Source organism: Podarcis gaigeae (assembly GCF_964106915.1).
Source record: "Podarcis gaigeae genome assembly, chromosome: 3".
Lineage (NCBI taxonomy): Eukaryota > Metazoa > Chordata > Lepidosauria > Squamata > Lacertidae > Podarcis > Podarcis gaigeae.
In genome coordinates this window covers 106,956,298-106,980,395 of record NC_139680.1, presented here as the reverse complement: position 1 = coordinate 106,980,395, position 24,098 = coordinate 106,956,298, and the positions used below count along the sequence as shown (strand labels likewise).

General features: G+C 44.8%; 2 protein-coding genes across 6 annotated transcripts in view; one reads left to right on the top strand and one right to left on the bottom strand.

Annotated features, from left to right (window-relative positions):
• The window catches only part of FBXO11 (F-box protein 11), a 69,864-nt gene extending 68,464 nt beyond the window's left edge, over positions 1-1,400 (top strand). For all 5 annotated transcript variants that reach the window (XM_083733225.1, XM_083733226.1, XM_083733229.1 and 2 more), the window contains exon 23: positions 77-1,400. In XM_083733225.1, coding sequence (XP_083589351.1) covers positions 77-206 — 130 coding nt within the window. In that variant the 3' untranslated portion in view covers positions 207-1,400. The remainder of the gene's footprint in view (positions 1-76) is intronic.
• MSH6 (mutS homolog 6) lies at positions 1,369-24,080 on the bottom strand. The gene is made up of 10 exons (XM_083733086.1): positions 23,792-24,080; positions 15,478-15,677; positions 14,315-14,490; positions 9,843-12,384; positions 7,914-8,185; positions 5,304-5,421; positions 3,790-3,879; positions 2,199-2,353; positions 1,755-1,954; positions 1,369-1,530 (listed from the first exon to the last, which is right to left on the bottom strand). Exons 1-10 carry the CDS (start codon positions 23,956-23,958, stop codon positions 1,455-1,457), a joined length of 3,996 nt encoding a protein of 1,331 aa, XP_083589212.1. The 5' UTR covers positions 23,959-24,080; the 3' UTR covers positions 1,369-1,454.
• Between the last annotated feature and the right edge of the window lie 18 nt (positions 24,081-24,098).

Sequence of the window (24,098 nt, the reverse complement as noted above, 5' to 3'; positions counted from 1 at the left end):
ATGTTGACTAACCCTTGATTGAAAACGTAGCGCCACTTTTTCCCCTGCCAGTATTTCAAAGACTTCTCTCTTCCAGGTTTTTCTGCGACTGTGGTGCTGGAACACTCTCCAATCCATGTACATTAGCCGGAGAACCGACCCATGATACAGATACACTATATGACTCTGCTCCTCCTATAGAATCTAATACGCTGCAGCACAACTGAATTACTTTTGAGAAAGAAAGGAAGAAAAAAGTCCTGCCATTCTATCGTAACTGTTAATTTTGTTTTTGAGGAAGTTATACTTGCCCATTTCTGCAGAGGGAGACTTAAAAAAGGATGTGTAAAAGTGGTGACACTATGGAGCTCAACCTACCAAAAAGAAAGTGGCAATATGTTGACTCAGGATAACAGAACTGGGCGTTTCAGCATTACTGTGTAAACAAAGACTAAGGGACAGATGTGAAGAAAATAAGCTGCATCTTTGTACAGATACCAACTTCCAAAAGGCTGGTGTTTCTACAAGTAGCATTGAAACACAGTCCCATTTGCAGTAGTACTATTCTGTAGACTAGCAGCAGTCTTTGTTGCTGCCTTTATGGACATGGGTACCAATTGCTTTTTGTAATATGGTAAAAAATGTGAGCTAGCACTTCAGCATTTATTTTGATTTTTTAAAAAAACATTTATTCAGATTGAGATGATTTTAATGCTTTAATCTCATGTAGTTTTTAATTTCAAGCAAATCTTATTGTATTTGAATGTGTCCTGTTTTGTTAGCACATCTAGACTTGCTGTAACTGTACTCATGTCCCAGTATGTACGTTCTTTCTATGAAAGAGAACACTAATCTTAAATTATATCCAGCAATTTTTCTGGTATCCTTTGCAGTTAGAATATCCCTCCTTTTCCCCTTCCCCGCCCCCCATGGTCTTCACATCACTTTGAGAAACAATGTTTTAATGAGGCTTCCTGGGAGATAATGCACTATTAAAACAAAGTATGCAGGCAACAGTTTGCAGTTAAGAGGTTTTACTATGTTTTAAAGTACACTGTTGTAAGAACATCTCCTCAAAACAATCCTGTATTTACTCTGTTCACAGTTTTATTGAACAGTCTTGGACATTAACTCTTATGAACTGCTGAAAATTGCAATTTCCTCCTCTAATGAAGATGAGACGAAAGTATATAGACAGCCCTATACAGTTTCATAGCTTTTTTTCCATTTATGTGTATTGGTGACAGTGGGTAATCAACAGCCTGAAAGTGTATGCATGTACCATAACATCTAGACTTAATATATTGTGGAGTATTCAATAACCATTATGTAGAGGGGTAGCTAAGAATTAAAAGGGTTTAATTTCCTAGGAAATACAATGGAAAATGGTCATTTTTAAAAAATAAAGTTTATTAGATCACTGTTGTTTGCATAATGCCTTCAAAAACTGCTGTAGAAACTTATTACAGGTTGTCTCACACAGGAAGCATGGCTAGCTTGTCAAGCTCATCTCTGGCTAGTGGAGCTCCTTCAGCTATCTGGCACTGTTTCCTGGGAAAACACACAATCAACATATGCATGTTTAAAACTAGGGGAAAGAATAGAAGGAAATAATACCAAGCTTAATATATTCAGACACTGCTGGCTCTTCCGCCTAGGCTCAACACAGTATATAACAGTAATGTGCAATCACATCAGCTCCACAGCAAGCCACTGGTTTAAGGACACTAGCATCACCCCGCCCTGCAAGGAAAGCACATGGTGAAAAATCTTACCTGAACAATCGTAGTGAGAGGGTAGTTGCCTCAAACTCTTTAGCCTTTTCTTGAGCTTTCTGAATAACTTCTTCGGGAATGTTAGCAAGCCTTGCTGCATTAAAGCCATAGCTTTTAGGGCAAGCACCTTTGATGAATTTGTAGAGAAATGTAATTGTTTCTTGGCTAGGATCGTCAGTCTCATTTTCCACCATACATGCCTGAAAAGAAAAAACAGCACAAAGGAAAATGGATCAATGGCCCTTGGTTCAAATCCTACCAGCTCATCTAGGCCCTTAATGGTCTACTTTGTTTACCAGCAAGTTTCCACTGACCACTCTTCAAAGTAATGGAACAGCGGGGTTCATTTCATTAGCAGAATGGCTGTGTTGAAGAAAGGGAGTCCCAGCCCATAAGCCCTCTGTAGGCGAGACCACTTTTGAAGGTAAAGGAAGTGTTACATACCATGTGTCCCAACCGCACAGAAGGGGTGTGAGAATAATCCTCTACTAAAGAATGGTAATGTGTTGAAAACATGGTGCGGCATTTGATGTTCTCTGAAAGTTCTTTGACAACTGCACTAGCAATAGCAGTTCCATCAAAAGTAGCTGTACCTCGACCTGGAAAGTAAAGAAAGCTGAGTTTAAAACTCCAAGGCATTGCCAGAGCGGCTGAAATACATTCTGAACCTTGCACTAGGCTGGATCTTTCCCCTTCTTTCCCCAAAAACTCCAAACAATTAAGAAACAACCAACAGCATACTGAGAATTTGAACCACTTTTAAAGCAGGATGACTGAGTAGCTCAGCCATCCTGTCTTCACCATCACATGCAGGTGAGACCCTAAACAAGACCCCTTTTATAAAAAGAACAGAACTTCCAAAACTTGAATAATCAGGACCTCTACCATAATGGGAGGTTTCTTGTGTGATCATTCCATTGTATGTATATAAACTGCAGCCTTGGCTCAACAAAGATGTGAATTGGGCGAAGTTATTCGGGAAATTCAAACGAGCTTGCTGTGAGATACTTTGTTTAGCAAGCAATGATTTAGCCTAATAAAAATATTTATTCCAAAATCTGTATCGGGACAGTGTCCTTATTAGGCCAACCAGATTGTTACAAAAGAAAGCTTTTGAGTTCTCCAAAACTTTTGATCATGTTAAAAAAAAATATATGAAAGGGCCAGAAAATTTGTAAAAGTCTATTAAAGCTCTCACTAGCTGCAGTCACAGATGGCTTAAGATGGTGTATGAGAGGAAGTGGCAACATTCAAATAATACCCTTTCTAGTGCACATGAGTGGCATGGGTAAAAACAACCAGGCAAGTTTCTTCAAAAACAATAAAAACACTGACAGCCAGAGAATCTCAAGCAAACTAGAAGGCCTTGACTAAAACGGTCTTTGCCTGCTACTAAAAAAGATTGATTCCAAATGAAGGGTGGCACAACACACACTGTTCCCAGCCATCCACACATCAAATGATTTTATCAGGCAGACTGGTTTGAGTAATAGTTGACCGCTCTCTCTCGCATGATGCTAAATGGGATTGTCAAGATGCTGGGGTGGAAGCAGGGTGTCTGTATTTGTGCACTTTAGCTTGCTTAAGCAAAGTCACTGTGACCGACCCAGGCACATTCAGCCGTCTTGGAAACCAGAACGAGAATCTTGGGTCCGATTAAAAACAAGATTTGTGTGGGCAAGAACTTCCCATATGGTGTTGCCAGCATCCAGTGCCTTGTTTAAATTGGGCTCTCGGCTGTTTCATATGCCCTGTTAGCACAGCTAGCATCTATAGCCCAGGAGGGCTGTGCTGGCACGATAGCTGCAGGCATAGTTGCTGAGAGCTTGCTTTAAATGGCACTGGTACATACAAGGTCACGCAACCAAGCTCTTGCTCTGCAACACAGTGTTTAAGTCGGGAATTTGTGCGGTGCCACAGACTGAGTCCAGGCAGCTGTAGCCTGCCAATCGGCCTGTTAACTTGACATACCTGTAAGTGGGCAAAAAACAAGTCTTTTAAAAAAGAGACAGATACTGCAAAAGTTATTACATACCTAGTTCATCCATAAGAACGAGAGAGTGCTCTGTTGCATGTCGTAGTATGCTGGAAGTCTCACTCAGCTCAACAAAGAATGTACTTTCCCCTGGTGGAGGAAGAAAACATCCTGGTCACTGCAGGTTTCTAAATCATGCAAGGAGCCTCCACGGAAGTGGAGCAGGAGTGATGATGATGAGAGCAGAGGCAGGAAGAACTGCATGCATTTCGGCAGCAGCTAAACGTGCGGCATCACAGTCAATTTGTATATTCTTGCATTTATACCCCACCTTTCGTCATGAAACCAAGGTGCCACGCATGTTATTCCCAGGAAGGATCCGTTTCAGATACTGACCAGGTCTGCTTAACTTCCAGCGAGGTGGTGGACTCATGCCTTCAGACCAGCCCCAAGCTGACTCGGGGAGCTTTCAACAGGGTGGAGACTCAATCCTGGGCTTCCCATATCTAAACTAAGCTTTCAAGCCATTGCACCACGGATCAATATTATGGCTGTTACCCTTGCAGCACCATCTCGTGCAATGTCTACTCAGCAGCAGGCCCTGCTGAATTTAATCTGGGTTTACTCCTAAATAACTGCACAGGATTGCAGCCTTAAAAACCTAACTTTAACTCCAAGAGGAAGTCTGTGAAAGGGCCTACTTGAGCTCCGCCCAGTTCATTCACTCAGCAATATGAAAATGATGCTTTTGCCTCAGTGGAAACCGCTTTTGGTAGTTGAGCCCTTCAAATGTTCATTTGTCTCTAAGGAGCAGTTCCTTTCCCACCCTAGTTAAGGAACCTTTGGCATGTCCCTCACTGATGCCCTTGCTGCCGTAACCCAGAACTAGCGTTTCGGGTAGGAACCAAGCAGTTCTTTCTCAGGCCAGCATCAGGACCTGCTGGCACAAACTCCCTGTCCTCCTCCTCTGCTGCTTTCCCTCAGGGCACGTGGGTCTTAAGGAGCTACAGGGGAGGGAGGGGTCAGACTGCCAGGTCTCTTAGGCTACTGATGGGTCCCTTCAACAACTGGTGGTAATGGGCTCCTTGGTCTGGGCTTCCTCACATCTTCCTTCCCTCAGGGTACATCTGTCTTAAGTAAGTATGGATAGGCAGGAGAGAGGAGTCTAGAGGCCAGACCATTCCCACCCTTCCTATAAATATTTCTAGTGCTTGTCACCGTATAAACATTTTCATATACAGTGGTACCTCAGGTTAAGAACTTAATTTGTTCTGGAGGTCCGTTCTTAACCTGAAACTGTTCTTAACCTGAGGTACCACCTTAGCTAATGGGGCCTCCCGCTGCCGCTGCGCCGCCGCCACGCAATTTCTGTTCTCATCCTGAAGCAAAGTTCTTAACCTGAGGTACTATTTCTGGGTTAGTGGAGTCTGTAACCTGAAGCGTCTGTAACCCGAGGTACCACTGTACACGTATTTTGAGGTGGGCACACCCTTCTTCCCTTTACAAAAAGTTCCGTGTCGCCTGTTTTGCTTTAGCAATTTTTTTTCGGAAACCCCAAAACTGACAGAACTCACCTGACATAATTCTATCTGAAGCCCCTAGTCTGGTGAATATTCTGTCGACAGGAGTAAGCCTGCAAGACTCGGCAGGTACAAAGCATCCCAGCTGGGCCATGATCACCACGAGGCCAGTCTGCAAAGCAAAGAAACCAATAGGCATTAGAGAATTCGCTTCACCTGTTTGTCCTGCTGCTAAGGAAGAGATGCTTCAGTGTGGTGTAGTGGTTAAGAGCGGTGGACTCGTAATCTGGTGAACCGGGTTCCCGTCTCCGCTCCTCCACATGCAGCTGCTGGGTGACCTTGGGCCAGTCACACTTCTTTGAAGTCTCTCAGCCTGACTCACCTCACAGAGCGTTTGTTGTGGGGGAGGAAGGGAAAGGAGAATGTGAGCCGCTTTGAGACTCCTTAAAGGGCGTGAAAGGCGGGATATCAAATCCAAACTCTTTTTCTTCTTCTTCTTCATTACCTCCTCCAATGCTATTTCCACCCAAATGAAGTTGTCTGCATTTGGACTGACCAGTACAAATTGACACCTTCAAACCCCCATCTATTCCCACAAATAAGAGTTGGCAGTAGAGCATGCCACACCAACCCGATGTTTAATGCTGAATTATTCCATCTTATTTTAGAGTTTCTATGCAGCTTGACAGAGCCCTAATGGATATCAGTCAGCAGGGATTTAAACATACTTAAGCACCCCAATGCTGCTCTGGAAATGGAAATCAGTTGAACAGATAATGGAATTCTGGAAAAACTAAATTTTGGAAATACAATTGTACCTTCGTACTCAGACGTTTTGGCTCCCAAACCCGCAATCCCGGAAGTGAGTGTTCCGGTTTGCAAACGTTCTTTGGAACCCAAACATCCGACGGAGCTTCCGTAGCCTCCAGTCGGAAGCCAAGCTTTGGTTTCCGAACGATTTGGAAGTCAAACCGACTCCCGGAAAGGATTCCGTTCAACTTCCAAGGTACCACTGTATGCAAAACTGGTTCCCCTGGTTTTAGAGAGGAAAGACAGGAAGCATTTGTACTGTTTTGCCATCTTGGTTACAAACGCTTCCTACTTGTGCTCTCACAATGCTCCGTTATGATCCAATCCTCATTCTGTAAGAGCAAACATTTAGGCAAGGAGTACCCTTCCAGCCAACAGCTCTTGTGATTGGGCAATCTAGGGTATTAAAAACACTGTATGGAACGTATGGAATGTATGGAAAGTGCACATCTTTTCCCCCTCCACAACAGAATCCTGCTGTTCTACATACTATCCATTTCCACATCAAACAGGTGATGAAAGAAAACTGAACCAAGTACAATTGCCTAATTATTTCAATAGTATGATCTAGGTAAGCAGGAATGTTACTAACATTGGGTTTAGCCTCATTTTAAATGAATGCTACTTTGCTAAAAGCATTTGGACGATTTGTCCTGCGCATGTTATTTTCCTACAGGAATTCATATGTGTCAGGGGCTCAGGAGCAGAGGCACAGGGAAGAGGGGAGATGGAGAGCGAGGGGGAGGAATCCGAGGGGAGCGTAGGAGGGGACAGTGGTCAGAGGGATTCCATGAGCCTCTCCAGCGAATCGGAAGATTCACAAAAGGGGGCGCCAGTGGCCAGGGGCAGGGGGTTCCCAAGGGGAACGCCCCAGGAGCAAGGGGGCAGCAGGGACTCCCAGAGCAGTAGTTGGAAATCAGGACCAGCTTCCCCACCAGAGCAGAGTGGGGGGGAAGAGTCCCAGGTATCGGGGCCAGTGCTTTCCCCACCAGGGAGAGGAGACGAGGCAGAGCTGACCACGCCTCCATCGGAGAGTCAGGCAACGGAGGGGAGGTCAGATCCGGCCAGTGTCACGGAAGAGGGAAGCAGTGATAGAAGCAGTGTAACGGTTAGGAGAAAGGTCACTGGGTTGGCGCGAGAAACAAGTTCAAATGTACAGGAGCGCGGGACAGCAGAGAATGAGGATTGGGAACCGGGTCCTAAAGCCCGCCGGAGGCAGGGGGAGGAGCTAAGCGACTCAGCGCCGGAGGAGTCCAGAAAGGGCAATGCCCCGGTGGGCAGGAGGACCCAGAGGAGGAGAGAACAGCGCAGAAGGTGGAGCAGGGCTAGGATCTTAAACTGGTGCGGAAGGGGAGGTGATTCAGACGGGACTTCGCCGATCTAAGGTCTAAGACGTAGGGCTGCACGCTCTGGCGTTGAAATGGAAACTAAACTTCAATAAAGACTTTTCTACATTACATCAACCTAGCGTTGGTCCTCTGTGAGCTGGGACCTAGAGGCAGCTCTGACAATATGTATTTATACAGTACATGTCTGAGTCCCAAAGTCCTGCAAGCCCAACTTCCTACCTGACCCAACTTTCAGCCCCTCTCCAGTCTTCTCACACAATCCAGATTGCAATGGGAACTCTATTCTAATATATTTGTGTGTGTGTGTGTGTGTGTGTGTGTGTGTGTGTGTGTACCGCCCTATACCTAGCCTGCATGTTGCAAATGAAAGAATAGAACATGCACCCCGATTGGGGGAAGAAACCCCTTAACCAATCCCAATGGGGTAGTTAGCCTGTAAAAATAAGAAAAAAGAGGGGAATTACACAGATAAACCATGCTTCCAAGTGTCTTGTTCTATGATCACCTGTCTCAGGAGTGTGGACTTTCCTCCCATGTTTGGACCAGTCACTAGAACACAGCAAGTCCTGCTCTCCGGATTTGCCTTTTCATCCTGTACACCTATGAGGATATCGTTAGGGATGAAGTCATCGTCCGATGAGGTTTTTGTAATGCAGGGGTGGCGGGAATGCTTCAGCTCCAAAAAGGGCAGAGTGTTGCTCTCCGGAAGCACAATTACAGGTCGGCACAACGGTCCATCACATCCCTGGCTATAGTGTGCAAAGCACATTAGGACATCTGGGGGGGGGGGGAGGGAGAGAAAATCCCAGTCAGTTTTCCCGTTTCCTGTATTCCTTCTTCAGAGCACTGGGCTATATCACAGGTGACTAAAGTACAGTGGTACCTCTGGTTACGTACTTAATTAGTTCCAGAGGTCCATTCTTAACCTGAAACTGTTAACCTGAAGCACCACTTTAGCTAACGGAGCCTCCCGCTGCTGCGCAATTTCTGTTCTCATCCTGAAGCAAAGTTCTTGACCCGAGGTACTATTTCTGGGTTAGCCGAGTCTGTAACCTGAAGCGTATGCAACCCGAGGTACCACTGTATCAGTTACTTCCAAGTACTTCAGTCACAAAGCTTTCACCATCTTCGCCACCAAACAAGAAGCTTTTACTGCACTACGTACTGCTAACATCCAACACAGAAATTTCAATTAACGCACAATGATTAGGAAAGTATAAATAAGATGGAAGTCTGAAATTTGTTTAATTTTAAAATGATTGAGGGATAGAGTTTCCATTAATTAGATTAGACTGAAACTATACAAAAAAGAACAGAAGGTGATGGCAATCTTAAACAGAAAGCCTGGGAATACCCTATTTTTCCATATTTAAGACAAGGTTTTTTCCAGGATTGTAGCAGTCCCTTCTGCTGTTGTCCCTTTCCTCCCACTGCAGGCTGCACGCTGGTGACTGGCTTGCGTCCTGAAGCCCCCGCCAGCACGACCACTGGAGTAAGAGCACCCTTTCCTTCCCCCTTCCTCCTCAAACTGCCACCTTTCTTGGCTTGGCTTCCATTGCCACCCATCTATTTTAGGGTTTTGTTTTCTTAATTCTAGGTTCAAAAAAAAAAAAGTAGGGGTCATCTTGTACAAAGAAAAATATGGTACTTTCACAGTTTTGAAGATATTTCTTTGCTGAGCTCTCAGCTTCTCTAGAACTCAGGCTGACTCCTTACCTACAGATTTAGATTGCGAGTACTTTTGCTTAAGGCAGGCTTGCTCTGAAAAACTATACATCATCTTTTGTGGGACACAGCCCACCTCATAAGATATGACAGAGGTCGCCAGTGTGGCACCCACAGGTACCAGCGTACCCAACTAGCACCTCCTCCTATGGCACTCACTGAAGCTCTCAGTATATATTCCCCCCCAAATGCACAAGAGGCTGTTTGCTTTTCCTGCTCAGTTCCTGTCTGCCCTGGCTCAGTCTCTCCTTTACTGAAAATGCTTCCTTAGACATGCACACATTTCATTGGATGCCAGGACAGGACACACACCCTTCTCATCAGTCTGAAGAGATATGAGGTGCATAGAGTTTCTCCCCGAGCAAGTGCAGCGACGGCTGTTGCAACTGCAATAATAATCACACAGGTTACAAGATTATGCATCATTATGCTCATCACTGCACGGAGCTATCAACTGCCTTTGCTAAGAGTCACTCCTTGCGCAAGAAGCAGGGAAACAATCCTTTTCTGTATACTAACATTTAGCCCCCCCCCCCCCGCCAATATTCCTAATATACACAGTGGCACTCCACACTGGTTTCTTTGCAAGGGATTAGATGGCAATATTCCGTACTACGGAACCCCAGCTCTTTCAAGCTGCCCACACGCTAACGAATTACAGTAATAGTACATTTTCAACTTGAATATACTATGGTAGAAGTCTTCGTACCTAGAACTGCAATGCATTCCACTGCCGTGTGCCAGTCTTCGCTGCTTTTATCAAAGTTGTAAAATAACCTCTTCATACAGTCTTTCTGTGCCGTATCCCTCCGTTCTTCAGCGTTGATGATCTCGTTCAGCATTTTCTCCAGGTCTTTAGTCCAGTAGCGCTTAAAGCCCTTTCTGGTAGATTTCAACACATAATCGTCAGGCAGGCTCGCAGGCACCGAACCCTCCGCAATCTCCATCTGGTAGCGGTTTTTGCCTGCTCCCCAATACATCACAGCTTTAATGCCAAGCCGTTTGCGCTGCTTTTCCAAATACTGACGAAGGCCTTCCTCAATGCTGCTTATATCCTCTAGCGCTTTATCATATTGAGTGTCAAACCCAGTTTTTGGGTTAACCACACCAGTCTTTCGTGCAACGTTATGATCGAAAGCTGCATCCCACCTTTCCAGTTCTGCTTTAATGTCTGGAAAGCGGCCTTCTGGATTCTTAGATTTGACCATTGCTATCTGCCTTAGTGTTTTGGATGTAAAACCATCAGCAATATCTTCCAAAATTGAGATAATCTCCATAATTATTTTAAAACCTTCCAGTGCGGACAAAAAGTCTACAATTTTTTTCTTGCTGTATCTGGCCTCCTCATATAAAATAGCCCTGTTGCCAGGGTGGTCCTGGTTCTTAAGGGATGACCCAATACTGTGAATTTTGCTTAAAAGCCTTTCAAGGTCTGGGAGTTTCCTTAAAAGGTCACGGATTTCTGACATTTTGGCAGCTTCAGCTAGGAGGTCTTCAACTGCATCCAAGCGGTTATTGATGGTGGAAGGATTACACAACGGTGCACAGAGCCACTGTTTCAGGAGTCTCCTTCCAAAGGGTGTACAACAAGTGTCAATATTTTCCAGCAATGTGCCTTCTTCTGACCCAGTGGTTGCATTCTGCAGAATTTCTAGGTTTGCCAGGGTGACCCCATCCAAGACCATCCTCTGGCTTGTTTTAGCAAACAGACTGCTTGAGTTTTGTTCTTTTACAATATCAACATCCACAGGAATGTATTCTTCAAATTTCCCCATTGATAAGAGTTCCTCGTCAATAATGCATTTTTTAAGGTAGAAGACACAGCAGCCAAGAGCAGAGAGCGCAAGCTCTGCGTTTTCCCCAGGGGTAAGTCCCAGTGAGTCAGTTTCCGCAGTCATAGATTTGATTACTGGTGGCAGGGTGGGCTCACTGCTTGGATTTTCTTTGTCCTGGAAGTAGCCTTTTTCAATCAATGTTTTTAATGTTTTGGATGCATCCCAGAACTGAGACCCAGCAATCAAACCTTCTTGCGCAGTAGAGGGGAGTAAGCCTTTGAATATCTTCTGTGTTTCTGCAGAGGGGTTCCCTCGCTCAAAAAGTATCTGCACAGGAATGTGATGAGCCAAGAGAGTTCTAAACCTTGAGCAATGGCGGTCATCCGAGAACTGACCCAGGTAGAACTTCCCCACTGTCGTGTCAACAAAGCATACTCCATAGGTACGCTGAAGGCCAGCAGAATCGTCAACTTTTTCTTTCACGCAGAGGAGGTATTTGTTGTGGCTGTCCAAATCGTCACTATCTAGAATACCATAGGTCTGTGTCCCCTTGGAAATAACCCTGCATATTTCTCGGCGCACAACTCTGTCGTATTTTGTCGGGTGGGCCAAGGCTCTACATCGTGCTTCCATCATCTCAGGAGTCTCAATCTGCTCAACACGAACCACTTTGTAACCTTTCTGGACTAATATAGTGCAGTATCTGTCAAACGCTATTTCTGGGAAACCAGAGTGAGCAAAAGTGCCTTTCATGAACGACAGGCCCATCTTGTTAACACCAATAACAGCATCCATGTGGAACAGCTCATAGAACTTCCCAACTTTATAGAAAAGCACGCTATCAAAATTCTGGCTCTTCATCTCCCACCACTTCCGCATTAACGGAGTGCAGTTTCTAAGGTAGTCCTCTGGCACAAACAGAGTATTTGGATCATAATCTGGATCATTTTGCCGTCTCCTACGAGCATCTTTCCTTTTACCATCCTGGAGCCAGTCAATTTTATCATGTTCCCATGAAGTCGGATTGCCATCTGCTCCTGCTCCTGCTCCTACTCCTGCTCCTCCTCCGTTAATGCTTGGCTGAAAATCAAAGCATTCAGGAGCTGCAAAAGATGATAACTTATACTTTATCTCAGCAGAAAAATTTGTTTCTCTGCTGGGCGTTACAGACACATTATTCTGGGGAGGTTTAGATGCCTTTTCCAGCACTGGTTTAGGGGAGACTTTAATGGGACGCTTTACTTTCTTTCCTGGGTCAGCCTCCGATTCAGAAGCATCACTGTCACCAACTCCAACGCTATTTTCATCACTGCTAGCTTCATCAGGTTTAAACTCCATGTCTGAATACTCGCGTTCACTGTCGGAATCCATGATCTTTCTCTTTTTGGATTTCTCAGCATGTTGCTTTCTTGCAATTTGCCTTTTTCTACGTTTCACTTCCTCAGATGTGCCAAAATCATCACCCTCATCGCTCACCTGCCAAAGACAAAAAAGAAGTAGTATAAAAAATTGGATGCTTTAAAGACAGGCTAATGCCACAACTTTGACAAGGCAAACTTTCTGATGGGGGACCCAACAATTTGGCTGCTGTCTTCTTCTCGTTGTTGTTTTAAATTAAGCAGGCTGTCGGGCAGATATTAGACTTCAACTTCTCCATCATGACCAGTGAACAATGGGGATGTGATCTCCCTCTGCTCATCGGATTTGTGATAGGTGAGTGAGAGGTTTCAACCTCTCCACTTGGACTAGCGCAACGATGGGTATGCAATTAGGGAGTTCTATGGCAGAGAAATAGCTAGGCTCAATTGAAACAAATGCTGGAATAAGTTGTCTCCAATACTTCCGTTTTGTTCAAGCCTACACACAGTTCTTCAGCAGTCAGGTGTCAGTTCTAAAGATCCTGAACGAGGAGGACAACCAAGAGGTTTCTTTTTCAATTGTGAAAGAAAGCCCCTACAGGCAACTCCCAATTTATGTTCCGCTCGGAGGCGACCTGAAAATCATCCATTTCAGCAAATTAAACATGCACTTACATAGCCTTGAATTAAGTGACAAGCAGAAAGGATGGGGTGTGTTCTCTTCCAAGCTTTCCTTACAGAGTAAAATGCTCTACCCCGGGAAAGTTGGCTCATAACCACAGAAGAAAGTGCTGCTGTGAATAGCGGTGCATCAGTCTGAACTTATTCTGTGGTTTATTACTGTAGATTATAGCATTAGTAAGAAGAGTGACATAACTTAAAATATAACACGAGATTCCCCACATTGAGCCTTGCTTGACCCAGGTACCAGCCTTATCAAAAGCATGCCCTGAAAGGCATTCAGACAACATCCTGAACTCCTCAAACTTTGCATAAAGGTTAGCACATGCAAATTTCCCAAGTACAGTCTACTTACACCCTGGATGTAGACAATCACTATAATGCTATTATAACTTAAAGACAGAGAATACACCAAGATAACCAGTTCAGTCACAGCCCACTAGGATGAGTCTTTCAAACTCTTAATCTGCAACATGGGGAAAGCGAGAAATGGGTAGGAACTCTCAGGGAAAGGCAACTGAAACAATAGGAATTGTCCACCTGAAAAGTCCCCTCCCTTCTCCACAAAGAAAAGGGTATAAAGGAACCCCAAAATCTGTAGGCAGTGGCTCTCCTAGCTCCAAGGATCTTCATTCTGCGCTCACAAGGAACGAACACACACATGCCTAAGGACAGGTATTCTCCCCACCTCCTCCATTTCTTAACTTACTATTAGTGTGAGTCTTGCTAGCATAATGGTCATGCTCACTTCTGCAGGCTTTTGAGAATAGGCAGGGATTCTTACACTCTTTAGATCAAGGTGTGTGTGTATGATAGGATTTGCTACCTGCCTGAATTGTAATTTTATTGTCTGAAACAGCATTTATGTATTCTGTCATTTTCATTTCATACGATAAACCAAGCTTTGTTTTTTAATCTGAATGTAAAGCTATTTGCTTGCCTCTAAAAATTACTGGGCCGCCAGTCTGGCAATTAAGAGATTGTTAAGCTGTGAACCAACCTGAGATCTATGAGTATAGGGCAGATTACTACTACTACTACTACTACTAACAATAGTAGTAGTAATGATCGCCAGCCCAGAACAAATAGTATTGGGTGTTAGGAGTTTTATTTAGGCAGGAACAGAGGCAAACACATATGCAAAAATGGACATGTTATAATTCTACCAAAAGATCCCAAACCTCTAGCTAGTGTGTGTACATGTGAGTGTGGACATGCATGTGAGTTCAGACACATACTTGTTACAGTTCCAAAACAATAAAGAGAAAGGCAGTTATCTACATATACAGAACTGTCCTACAAATCATGAGCATCCTCTCTTCCCGTTTTTCTAATTGCTTCTGGAAACAAGAATTATAAAGAGTGACCTCCATCTCCTCATCGTCTTCTTCCTCGCTTTCTGAAGGTTTGTCACACACTGCCAGCTCAAGTCGCTCACTCTTCTCTTTTTGCAAAGCAGCATCTGCCAATTCCATTGCTCTTCTAATTTCAGGTCTTGAACTGTAGAACATGCCTCCCCTACTGGTATCTCTACCAGAAGAACCTGTAATATAAAAGGGAATCAGTCAGAGAACAGATTTTGGCAAAAACATGCTCATGGTCTCTCCTAGTTTTTTATTATCTAACATGCAGAAACCTTACAGTAACAATCCCAAATTAAAGATTCTGCATTTAATCCCATATCTCTTCAGAACTGTCATTTAGAACTGCCACTACTCAGATTACTATGTATATTAAATTGCATGACTTTTTAAATCATTCCACATAAACTACTACTAATCTGCTGTTAGAATATTGGGGGGAGCAGGAAGGGAAAAGTTTGGTGTAACTCACAGTTGGAATCCCACCATGATTATTTTGGTGCAAAATAGCATTTCAAATGTTGGTGCTGAATACAGAACCATCTTTGGCACTCTATAGTTCCCTCTGCAATGAATGCTGCTCACTCAATAAGGGTGGGGCGTTTGCTAAGAGTGGCATAGGGCTGCAAGTTGCCTACAATAACAGGACAGGTGCGTCCTAGGTGAAATAGTACAGCCTCAATCCTTTGTACTGCCAAGTTAAGTCAAATTGATGAGCTGCATCCTACTCAAATGAAGGTGAAAGGGCATCTTAGCCAAACAGTGCTTCCAAGACTCTCAGTATGTGGTCAATTTACAGAGTGATCATAGAATCATAGTTGAAAGAGACCACAAGAGATCATAGAGTTGGAAGAGACCACAAGGGCCATCGAGTCCAACCCCCTGCCAAGCAGGAAACACCATCAGAGCACTCCTGACATATGGTTGTCAAGCCTCTGCTTAAAGACCTCCAAAGAAGGAGACTCCACCACACTCCTTGGCAGCAAATTCCACCGTCAAACAGCTCTTACTGTCAGGAAGTTCTTCCTAATGTTTAGGTGGAATCTTCTTTCTTGTGATGCAGCATTGCTTGTAATATCTATGTGACCTGAATTTAATTTCACCCCCCTCATTTATTTATATATAGTATATTCTGTTATCACCTATTACATTCAGTTTTCAACTCTTACCTGTATATGGTCGTATATATCTAATGCTAACCCAACCCCTTGATGGGTCGTCGTCAAAAAACTGTACATGGATGCGAGAGGATCTTCCTCTGCCTCTGAAAAGTGATCCTTCTGTTGGATGCTTGTACACAAGGCATGGCCACCAAGGGTAGCCTTCGAGTTTGGCCCAAACCAGATCACCAGGTGAAAATTCACAGTCACTGCAAGACAAAAAAAAAGAAGAGAGAAAAAAAAAGAAAGCCTTTATAACAGATCTTTTACTGACAATCTATGAAGTCAAAAGACTATCTACATTGGTTACAGACACAATTCTCTTAGAATTTAGCTCATACTTTACCCAAGGATACTCAAGTTTTTATTTAATTTTTTAAAAGTAGAATCCCCACCTCCAAATGTAAAGCATTGTGTTTTTCGCTGACTGCCAAGGCCTGTTCCCCAAACCTGGGACAAAATCAAGAAACATAGCTTGGAATTATAAAAGAGGATAAAGAATAACAAAACTACGAATCCTAACACTGTTAGGATAGGTATTACAAGATCCAGTTTGCAGCACAGCTGGTATGATCTTAAAAGATATGAAGATGGAATGGATGATAAAAGAATGATGTATGATACTGTACATCTGAAGTTTTGCCCGTGTTTCCCCCCTACTGATTGGGAGGAAGAGGATGAGGGAGTTTCCCCCAACACAATAGCTTTGCCTTAATAAACAGAGTCTTGGACCTAAATCAGTGTCGGAAGGCGAACTGTCTTCCGAAATGGATTATGTTCGAAAACTGAGGTTCCACGGTACTGCAAATGCAGAGATACACGTTCTGTTTCTTAAACAGCTCCTGCGGGTTCTGCACCCCAGTGTTAGCACAACTCCACAACCATTTCGCCCCACAAGGCGGCGGCAGGAGCACTCCAGCTGCTGCCACATTTTCCTCCGCCTGTTCTCCTTCCTGCCTCTCCCATTTCTGTCAATGCTGTGGCGGCAAGCTGTCTCCCAAACTGGTCTAAAGAAGGTGGAGCCCCTCTATGATTGGGTGGGGAAGCAAAGCCTCGCTTCTCTCCTGAGGGAGGCCTGCCTCGCACCTTCATTACAAATCTTTATGTGCCAGACAAAAACGTCTCTTCAACCAGGCTGACTTAACATTCTTCAGCTTTTTAAATGTGGTTGGGGGAGGGGATTATTGGGGGGGGGGGTTGTATGTATTTTGTATTCTCATTTTATATCTTCAGTTATGAACCACCCTGAGATCTTCAGATGAAAGGTGGTCTACAAATTTAATAAATAATGCTAGTACTAAAACTAATACATGTATGTGCTTTTCTACAGGGACGTTATCTGAAAAGACGAAATAATTCAGTTGTAAAGAGCCCTTTTGATTGAGAACATCCAGGCTATCTGTGAGCTACAGGTTCCATTCAGGTGGTCTAAGGAAATGTAAGAGAAAAGCCTGTCATACCTACTATGGAAGGTATTTCTAGATCCCGTAAAAGCTGCTGCCAGATTGGGATTTAGGTTTGGTGCCACCTGGTGGTTAATAAGCAACATTGCAAGTTTGAAATATAAAAATAAAGAATTGAAACAAGAAGCTGCCATCTTAGCTCCTCCCCGCTCCTTCTTCCGTTTTTAAATATCAAGCCAAAAAGCAAGATTCAGTACAAGTATCACATGGGAGATGACTTTCAATGGGAAAGGTTGCCGTTAAAAATTCATGGAGACTCTCTGGTAGAAAAAATATGACGGAGTAACTATTGGAAAAATGCTAAGTATAACAGACTTTTTTCTTGGAGGGGTCTGATGAGACTGACTGCAGTAAGTATTTGCGGATAGTGTCCAGCACCCATCTGTCGGATGCGGTCTGCTGCAAACTATGGGTGTATCGCGGCAGCTTTCCTCCCACTGGAATAGCAACAACGCTGAGAGAGATGGGGTTTGTTCTGTTGAGTGTTGCAGGAATAGGACTGTTGATTTTCTTTCAACCCTCCGTACTGCCTGTTCCAGGAGGCTGGGAGGACCGAAAATCCCTGCCTCTGAAGGACCTTGAGCTTTGATAAGTGTGGCGAAAGATTTGTCACCTCTTTTTTCTTGTCAATAGACTCAACTAGGATGTCCTTTAAAGCCTCTTCGCCAAAGAGCTTACCCCCTACAAAAGGTTCAGAGGCCAAGTTGTTGCAAGACAGCACATCAGCCTCCCGGTGCGCTGGAAATCTTTGACAAGGATATGTGAGACCGGTTCAGGTCTTGAGGAGGATTGCCCATGCAAGGGACACTTTTGCAAATGATTGGGCCTTGGCAGAGGCTCTGATCGCTAGCACTTAAGGCTGCGTCAAGGTCTTCAGGGGAAACAAGTGCCTGGGTAAGGACTGAGAACCCCTGCATGAAGGTTGTGCTCTAGACCAGTGTTTCCCAACCTTGTGCCTCCAGCTGTTTTTGGACTACAATTCCCATCATCCCTTGCCACTGGTCTTGCTAGTCAGGGATGATGGGAGTTGTAGTTCAAAAACAGCTGGAGGCACAAGGTTGGGAAACACTGCTCTAGACTACCTCCTGGAGATGGAGAAGCAGGGGAAGCAGATGCTGTTGATGAAGAACATTTGGAGACTGAGAGGTAGTTGAGGGCCAAATTACTTCCTCAGCCAGACCTACTAGTAGAGCTTCCTTTAGGAGGTGCAGTATATGGATGAAATTCAGGATTAATGCTGTATTCTGAAGCAGAGACTGCTTCTGCTGTTGAGTAATGAGGTCAAAACATTTCATTCATGCTAGGGTGAGCTGCATGAATATCTTGGCTCTGAGAGGTTTCAAAGGGATGCGGAAATTCCTCTTGAGCTCAGCTGAGGAAGATCTTGCCGTCTGCTTCACCAGGGAGAGATTCCATTGTCCTCCTCTCTGCGCCTCCTTACTTAGCCAAAACAGAGCCCCCTGCTGACCTTCCATTGAACCATCCTCCATGGTTAGAAGAATGCCAAAAGAAGGGCAGTCCACCCCCCACCCCCCAAATCTGGCTCTGAGATGTTCTGAATAGCAACAGGGCAAGAGAGTCTGGAAAGCTGGGAAGATCTACCATATCAGTTGAAAGTGACAAGTGCTGCCCCTGAGAGGACTGGAACTAAATCTTGAATAAAAGCAGAGTTTGCTGTAAAATTTTCTATTGTCTTTACAGGCTGTGGTTTTGCTGCTGCAACTAGCTGCAGGCGGGTGTAGATTTCTTCTGTGCCTTTCTACTTAAGTGTAGACAATGCAGCTCTCTGAATGATAGCAGGTCGTTAATCACTAACAAAAAATGCAGGGCAACTCTCTAACACCCACCCACCCCGCAGACTGGTTTTGAAAGGCTTTAGCTGCGCTGAGGAAGAAGTCGGAGGGGGAGGGGAAATCTGGAGGCTACTATGGCTGAAATCAGCAAAGTCAAGGACAATGCAGTCTCTAAAGATGCTGTAGATAAGGAAGGCAGCCAACAACTGAAGAGACTTTGAAAAATGAGTGGAAAAACACCAGAGCCGGGATGGAGGAAAACTAATGATGAGGCTAAACACAGAGAGAAATTCAACTAGAGGTAGAAGAGACAAAGAAATAACCAATCTGAAAGGAGAACACCAAGAGTCTCAGGAAGAAACGATTGCTTTCTGCAAGGCAAAGTAAAAAACTGAAGGAAGGAGCAGGGAAGAGCTCAGACGGTAGCTTCCTGTTTCAATTATTTTATTTTTTGCAAGCTTGTGATGTTGCCTTTTGACCGCCAGGCAGCCCCAAACCTAAATCCCAATCTGGCCACAGCCTTTACGCGGTCTCCAGAATAGTTGAGACTACATGTACTTGGATGCATTAAAAATAGGATCAACTTGAAGTCAAAACTTTATGTTATTTATATTTATGTGGTGTAAATGTTTAAGTTTCGTTGGTTGTAACTTTTATTGCCATTATCTAATTTTTTATTTCTTTTTATTGCTGTATATAGTTTTTGTTTTTTCTGTTTTGCTGTTGTTGTTCTGATGTATCAATAAAATCTATTTTTTAAAAAATAAAAAATAGTACTTACTGAGTGAGAAAAAAGAAAAAGTTGCTGATGTGAGACTTGTAGAAGTCAGTTGGCCCATAACCTGTTGATATGACCCATTTCGGCCATTGTGGTCAGCAGAGTATGCACAGCTCCAGTAATCTTCCAGCTTTGCAGTAGTGAGCCTTTTCCAGAGTTCTCATTAAGAAAACTCCTTGCCCGCTCAGTTCCGTTTAGAATAGAAAGTTTAATGTCTCATAGCATAGCACAAGACAAGCATTAACACATTAGCTATTTTAGCCCTTAATAGATGTTGCTACATCATGAACTAATCTACTGTAATACAGTTTTTTTCTGGCCTTAGAAGTAAACCTTGTAAAAATGCAAGTATACAGAAAGATCCACTAGCACTTCACCATGCTAGCTCACCATGCTATCCTGAACCTGCAGCTTCACCGCTAGTATCTTACGCTGAGCAAATACCTCACTCTCCTTGATGTTAAAAATCATCAATAAATATTCTGTCAGCTAATACAGAGGGGGAGTATAGACAACTGATTCCATAGGAATCTAAAGTGCCTTTGACCACTAAAGCAGCAGCCTGGTACATAAAAGGTAGTCTTTGTCACAGGTTAACAGGAAAAATGTCAGGCAGGGCCTGTTCTGCCCTCAGGAAGCTTTAACCAGGTCTGGATTATCAAATAGACCAGACATGTCCAGCCAGTCAATCAACAACTCTGGTCCATCATTCCAAAAAAAATACACAAAAAAACACAAACAAAACAAAACAAAAACTTTACAAAAAAACTCAACAACTCTGTGTAGATCACTGTCAGTTTTCTTTTATACTGGGAGTAAATCACAGTGTCTTGGGAGTTGTATGTGCCTGAAATAGACTTATGTCCTGCCCTAGGGCCTATCGTTTTCATAATACATTGCTAATGCAGTTTACTAAATTTTCTGCTGGTCCAGTTTACTAAAGGCCTGTGATTTTCATAGCATGGTGCTAGTTTTGATTATCAGTGTCACTAGGAGATTGAAGCACCTTCCCTTTTGTATTTCTAACTTGTTGGAAACAGTTCGCACATTACACCAAATTGCAATGTGAAAATCATGCCGCCAAGATGACAAGGGGCAGTCATGACCCTTTGCTCAGGTACCCTACCCTTATTATGCAGGGCCGAGAGGAGGGTTTGGGGAACTTTTAGTTTCATTTCCTTTAAAGTCAGCTTACCCCCATCATGCAGGTGTTCTCAGTCCTTACCCAAGCATGCCTATTCTCCAGGGGCAGTCCTGGATTTACAGAAGTCATCCTGGTTTCTGATTTGATCCCAGAATGTCCTGCTTTTCCTTAGGATGGCCCTCTTTTCATCAGAGAAATGTTGGAGGGTATGGAGTTATGTGACCCCAGAGCCAAGCCAACCTTTAGTACATCTGAAGGCAGCTCTGTATAGGGAAGTTTTTTAATGTTTAATATTTTAGTATGTTTTTAATATATGTTGGAAGCTGCCCAGAGTGGCTGGGGCAACCCAGTTAGATGGGCAGGGTATAAATAATGGTATTATTGTTACTATTATTAAATAGGACATCCCTATTTTCACTGGAGAAATGTTGCAGGGTATGCCACCACCTGGACCAAGGGCTCATAGTCCCTGTCCCTCCCCCTGCCTATCTTGAAGGCTTCCCACAGGTATCTGATCAGGCACTGTAAGAACAGGATGCTGGATTAGATTGGCCATTGCCCTGACTCAGTAGGTTTCTCTTATGTTCTTAGACAGAATTTACATTTGAGCAAACATACAGCAGTCAAAAATAAAAAGACGCCTGCTTCTTGGGAGAAAAGCAATGACAAACCTAGACAGCATCTTAAAAAGCAGAGACGTCACCTTGCGAACAAAGGTCCGTATAGTTAAAGCTATGGTTTAACCAGTAGTGATGTATGGAAGTGAGAGCTGGACCATAAAGAAGGCTGATCCCAAAGAATTGATGCTTTTGAATTATGGTGCTGGAAGAGACTCTTGAGAGTCCCATGGACTGCAAGAACATCAAACCTATGCATTCTGAAGGAAATCAGCTCTGAGTGCTCACTGGAAGGACAGACCCTGAAGCTGGGGCTCCAGTACTTTGGCCACCTGATGAGAAGAGAAGACTCCCTGAAAAAGACCCCGACGTTGGGTAAGATTGAGGGCACAAGGAGAAGGGGACAACAGAGGATGAGATGGCTGGACAGTGTTATTGAAGCTACCAACACGAGTTTGACCAAATTGCAGGTGGCAGTGGAAGACAGGAGTGCCTGGCGTGCTCTGGTCCATGGGGTCACGAAGAGTTGGACACGACTAAACAACAACAAAACATACATAAATTGCAGTTCTGCATGCTTATCTATGCAGCTGGGCCTGAAAAAACAAACTGCACTGAATTCAAGGGCACTTGCCCTCAAGCATTCATTCATTCATTCATTCATTCATCCATCCATTCAGACAATGATCCTGACCTAGATCCTATGCACATTCACTCCATTTTACTTGGTAAGATATGCATCCTTGCATATTCAAAACACTGATGTCACAAAACACACCCACCCTACCGCCACCAAGCAATTTAAGTGATGTCTCCACGTTACGTGGAAAGCAAAAAGTCATGTCTGCAAGTGAGGCCTTTTCCTGAGACACAACCAGCTACATTTTCATATTTTAACACTCACTAGCGATAGAGAATTTTTAAAAGGGGTATGCGGTCACCAAAAGAAGGCCAAATGGATATGGGTTTTACTGTTAAAAATCATATGCAAAGACTAGCTTCATGAAAAATCTAGCCAACCAGGAATCTTTTAACTCCTCTTGTATAGCCCAAACTTAATGTATGCTTAAGTATAGATATTTTTCAGCACTCCTTCACATTAACTTGGGAATGGTGCAGCAACAAAACTCCCTAGTCCATTTGCAAAGCGAAGCAGGATCCAGTGTCACATGTTGAGGTTCCTTCATTGCAGGGGGTTGGACTAGATCAGGCGTCCTCAACCTGAGGCCCTCCAGGTTTTTGGCCTACAACTCCCAGGATCCCTAGCTAACAGGACCAGTGGTCAGGGATGATGGGAAATGTAGTCCAAAACATCTGGAGGGCTGAAGGTTGGGGGTGCCTGGACTAGATAACCCTCAGGGGTCCCTGCCGAATCTTATTCAACAGCTGCCCTCCACGGTTCCTTCCGTTCTGGATTCGGTGATTTACGATTCCGTGAAACCGTTGCACATGGCAGATTCCCAACCCCGCATTCCTTTAAGTGTGCCAAGGTACTGGGCTATACCGTGTGCTGCCATATGAAAAGAGGAAGGAAACACAATATTGGGGGGGGGGGAGTGAAGGAAAGTTTTTGCTTCTGCACATCACCCTAGAATGTTCAGTTCACCATGAGTTCATGACTTGTTCTTAGCCTGACCTGTTATTAGTGCTTGGTTGACCACATTTACGGATGAATGCTATATATTAATTACTAGTAATTGTTTAAGTCTTGCTATATCAATCATTAGTTATAGTTTAATAAGGAGGTTTCCACGCGTGTCCAATTCTGTGTTCCCTTTCCCAGCCTTTGGTCTATTGATGATTGATGCCTATATGCAACCTTTGCTTTGGACTTGTATTAACCAATCAGCTACAAGCACATATGAGGCAATGCTGTAATATTCAATAAAAGAGACTCCCCGAGACATGCTCGGGGGGAGATGCCTCCCATATGACACCCACCACTCGTCTGTCGTTCATTTCAACCCAACAGGGGAGAGAGGAAAACACAAAAGGCCACCAACCCACTTACACCAAGCTGCAAATCGGGGAGCTTTAAGCAGTTTCGGGGAGCGTTCTCCTCCATCTGGAGGGACACCGATTCGGAAAGATCTGAGAGGCAAATTCGCGGAGGAGGCCAGATGCCACCAGCTACCCTTCCAGCATCGCGGCGCAGCCTGCCGCTTCTGCTCGGAAGAGCGGGGCGCCTCCCGCCACGCGGAGATGCCCCACGAGCCTGCGCGGCCTCCTGAAGAGGGGCCTCCCCGTCAACCTGCCCTTTTCCCGCGCTGCCTCTCCCCGCCTCACCTGAGGCCCGTCCCTCCACCTCACCTGCGCGCCTCGCCAAACCCTCCCTCCGCTATCGCGCGCGCCATCCATTTCTCTCTCCCCCTCAGGGTCTACCCGGCCTGAGAAGAAGCCGCTTTCGGGCCTAGTATGCGAGAGAGAGAAAGGCCCGCCGCCGCCTCATGGAAGCGGCGCCTGCGCGCTCCACGCTCTTGGGCCGCCAACCGCCGCCGCCTTTTCGTTTCCTCAGCGCGGGGGCTTACCAGTCCGTGGGGGGCGCCCTGGTCCTCCCTCGGATGCCCGACCCTCTGGGCGACAGCATGCGCCCGCCCTCGGGCTCGGCATCGCTGTGGGGGCTGCAGCCGCCGTCGCCGTCGCGCTTGGCCTCCGACATGGGGAAGAAGCTGAGGAGGGAGCTTTGGCGGGACATGGCGGCGGCGCCGCCGGAGGAGGAGGAGCAAGAGAGGAGCGCGGCGACGACGCGAAAGGGACGCCCCTTTTCTCTCGGCTCTCGCTCGCTCGCCCCTCCGGCCGGCGAAGCAGCGCGCCAAACGCCCGTCCCCGCCCAGC